Source organism: Musca vetustissima, unplaced genomic scaffold, assembly GCF_032173495.1.
Source record: "Musca vetustissima isolate MV318-11 ecotype Yass unplaced genomic scaffold, APGP_CSIRO_Mvet_v1 utg31943, whole genome shotgun sequence".
NCBI classification, from domain to species: domain Eukaryota; kingdom Metazoa; phylum Arthropoda; class Insecta; order Diptera; family Muscidae; genus Musca; species Musca vetustissima.
Genome location: NW_026873316.1, coordinates 20,820 through 23,938, shown reverse-complemented (window position 1 = coordinate 23,938; position 3,119 = coordinate 20,820). Strand labels below are relative to the sequence as shown.

The window sequence follows — 3,119 nt, the reverse complement described above, 5'->3', positions numbered from 1 at the left end:
TAAAAAAGTGAGCGAACTCTTATAGTCGGACGAGGCCGACCATGTTATACCCTACACAACTTCCACGAACATCTAACTTTCTGTGGTTCCATGTTCTGAGTTTGGGTAATATTTCGCGATATTTGCACCCTCTTGACCGACTAGAGGTCAAAAAATATTACTAAAAATTTTTTACAGCCCTTCTAATTACTTGTCCAGATTTCCTTCACCGTGGGCTGTGTTGTGATGTTCGGCTTTAACTTGTGGCCTATAGATCTACTCGAAAAAAACAAAATATTAAGTTTTCGGTCCACTTCGGTTTCAATATTACTATTTGATTATCTTCGAAAATTATAGACGTTCTCTTTGACCGTTACTGGGACCTCACGGAACAATTCAAAGCGATCAGCGCTATATTTCCGACCTCTAGTGTGGTAATGGGTTACTAAATAATATATGAATACTGTAAATATTTAAGTGTAACTTCCACATCCGAGTACATACGACAATATAATTGGTATTAATTTAAAGGTCAACCACTCCTCTTGGATAAACCACTTCTCGGGTCTATGTCCTGCAGGAGACATAATTTGGGACAAACTTGTCAATATTTAGCGGGTCCATTTGACCCGTCTGACACATCCCCATCGCGATGTTAAGGTCATAATCGCGGCCTCTAGAGCGACCAGAAAAACCGACAAGAAAAAAAAAGCTTTTTGTCCATTTTATCCCCTAAATATTAACCGACCTTTACCGAAAATAGGTGTCTTCATTGGCCAGAACTCATCCAACATGTAAAATTTCGTGTTGATTGGTCCATAACTATGACATGTATCGTGTTTACAAATTATAATGGACAGACAAACGGACACACTCAGCTACTCGACATATACCTAGGATCAAATAAACTCTTGGGGCTGCACAAAGCTATAATGCCCTGACAACATAGTTGTGCAGGGTTTAAAATGGGTTTTAAAAATTTTTAACTACAAAAGGCAATAAAAGAAAACCAGAAGGTACGGTCAAAAGTCGGATGGGCCGGCGATATGATACCCTTCACACTCAGTGAGTGGGAGGTACAGGGGGCCTACCCCGAAACTTGAGCCAGTATTTAATACTTTTGTTATTGGGACTTTTTACCCAAAGAAAACCGAAAAAACCCTATTTGCGGACGCGACAAGGACATTTTTGCTAGGAAGATTTGGTAAACAATTGCATATGGGTCTATACCAATACTGGGACGGAGGACGTATTTTAAATACCAAACAAACTAGGATAGAATGGTCTATGTAAAATTAAAAGCTCTATCTAAAATATTGCCTACTATATCGTGATATCAACAGATAACCAGACAAGGGCATCCGGTGAATATTTCGATGTGTAGCAAACGGAATGAAAATATTAATGTACCCTTTACCTTATCGTGATAGATTCACTGTAGATATATATTCAAAGTATTTACAGACATTAACTGTTCACTTTGCCTAAGCATTCATTTGTATAGCCCCGTCCATCATTTTTTAGAAACTATTTAAAAATAGTCACAATCGGACATTAATATGACAGCTGTCACAATAAATATTTGACAGAAAACGCAAACTTTTTCCCATATTCAAATGGTATAAATTTCGAATAATTTTCAAAACTTATTGCAGTTGAAAAAATTAGAGATAAGTTACAATGTTACGGTCATCTGAATCTGTGGCAAATCGACGACAGCTATGGAGAAAATTCACTGGATTATTGTTTTTCATTGCGGTTGCAGAAGCTTTGCGATGTCGCAGCGATGATGGTCCTTCGGAGGCTGAATTGAAAAGAGTTGGCCGAAATTGTATGAGAAAATTTGGTGAAAATGTTTTCAATATGCAAAATAATCAGCAGCAGCAGCAACAACAACAGCAGCAACAGCAATCACAAGGACATTACAGCCAACAAAGGTCTAATCGTAATGGTTACAATATTTATCCCGATTACGATAATGATGATGGCAGTGATGAAAGCCATGGAGGTAATAGTAATGAAAATAGTGGTGGCGGTAATCAATTTTCTCAAAGAAATTATCAACAAAATAATCAGAATAATAACAACAACAATGGCAGAGGGGGAGGTGGAGGTGGAGGTACTGGCAGAAATCAGAATAATGACAATAATGGCCGATCTGGCAATTCAGGTGGAGGAGGCGGTAATACGAACTATGGCAACAATGAGAATGAAGATCGTTGTGGAAATCAAAATAATCGCCAGCGTTCGGGATCAAATGGCAATAGATCAAATGGAAATTCCGGTGGTGGCGGGAGCAACAATCAAAGGAACCAAGGAGGTTCCGCACAGAATGGTCGATATGGCAATAATAATCAAAATAACAATAATAGGAGCAACAACAATAATCAAAATAATAACAATAACAACAACAGAAATCGAAACAATAACTCCAATTATAATAACAACAACAACAACAGAAATAGCAACAATAATAATAACAACAACAATTCTTCTTCATCGGATAGTAATTGCATCGTCCATTGCTTTTTCGATGAAATGAATATGGTATGTAAGGGCCCAATTTTGTCGTCGATGTGAAAATTGCAAATAAGTTTTCTTAATTTTACTTATAGTTAAACAAAAACAGCTATCCCGATCGTCATAAGGTCCTCTATGGTCTCACCAAGGATATGCGTGATCGCGAATTACGCAACTTCTACACGGACACCATACAGGAATGTTTTCGTTATTTGGAGTCGCAAAGACGCCGCGAGAAGTGTCAATTTTCACGTGACCTCATCTCCTGCATGACCGAATATGCCAAAGGCAATTGTGAGGATTGGAATGAATTTAGTATGATGTTCAATTAGATATGTAAGAAAATGTGAAGTAGCTAAATAAAATGCATCACCACCATGAAATGGACATTTAAAATGCCAAAAAATCTGACGAAATTCTTGTAGATATTCGCTAAAATCATTGTAAATTGGCAAAATACAAAATCCCGTTTTTTTTTTATCTGAGAAAACTGAGAAAACGAAATTCTAAATTAAAGAAAATTCGGCTAGAAATTTCAAAATCTCTAGAACCATTAAAATACTTATAAAGTCGCTACGCAACATAAACCAGAACTTTGGTACATTATTTACATTAAATCG

At 36.9% G+C, this 3,119-nt stretch overlaps 1 protein-coding gene across 1 annotated transcript; it reads left to right on the top strand.

The window, feature by feature from the left end:
* Window positions 1–1,659: 1,659 nt before the first annotated feature.
* Window positions 1,660–2,859, top strand: LOC133323949 (probable serine/threonine-protein kinase clkA). Its single transcript, XM_061532852.1, has 2 exons — window positions 1,660–2,526; window positions 2,595–2,859. Exons 1-2 carry the CDS (start codon window positions 1,660–1,662, stop codon window positions 2,829–2,831), a joined length of 1,104 nt encoding a protein of 367 aa, XP_061388836.1. The 3' UTR covers window positions 2,832–2,859.
* Window positions 2,860–3,119: the final 260 nt, after the last annotated feature.

Bases quoted from the DNA above. Each gene is read 5' to 3' on its own strand.
- LOC133323949 (XM_061532852.1), top strand. From the start codon at position 1,660: ATGTTACGGTCATCTGAATCTGTGGCAAATCGACGACAGCTATGGAGA. The intron at 2,527-2,594 runs GTATGTAAGGGC...TTTTACTTATAG, and splicing joins TTTTCGATGAAATGAATATG to TTAAACAAAAACAGCTATCC.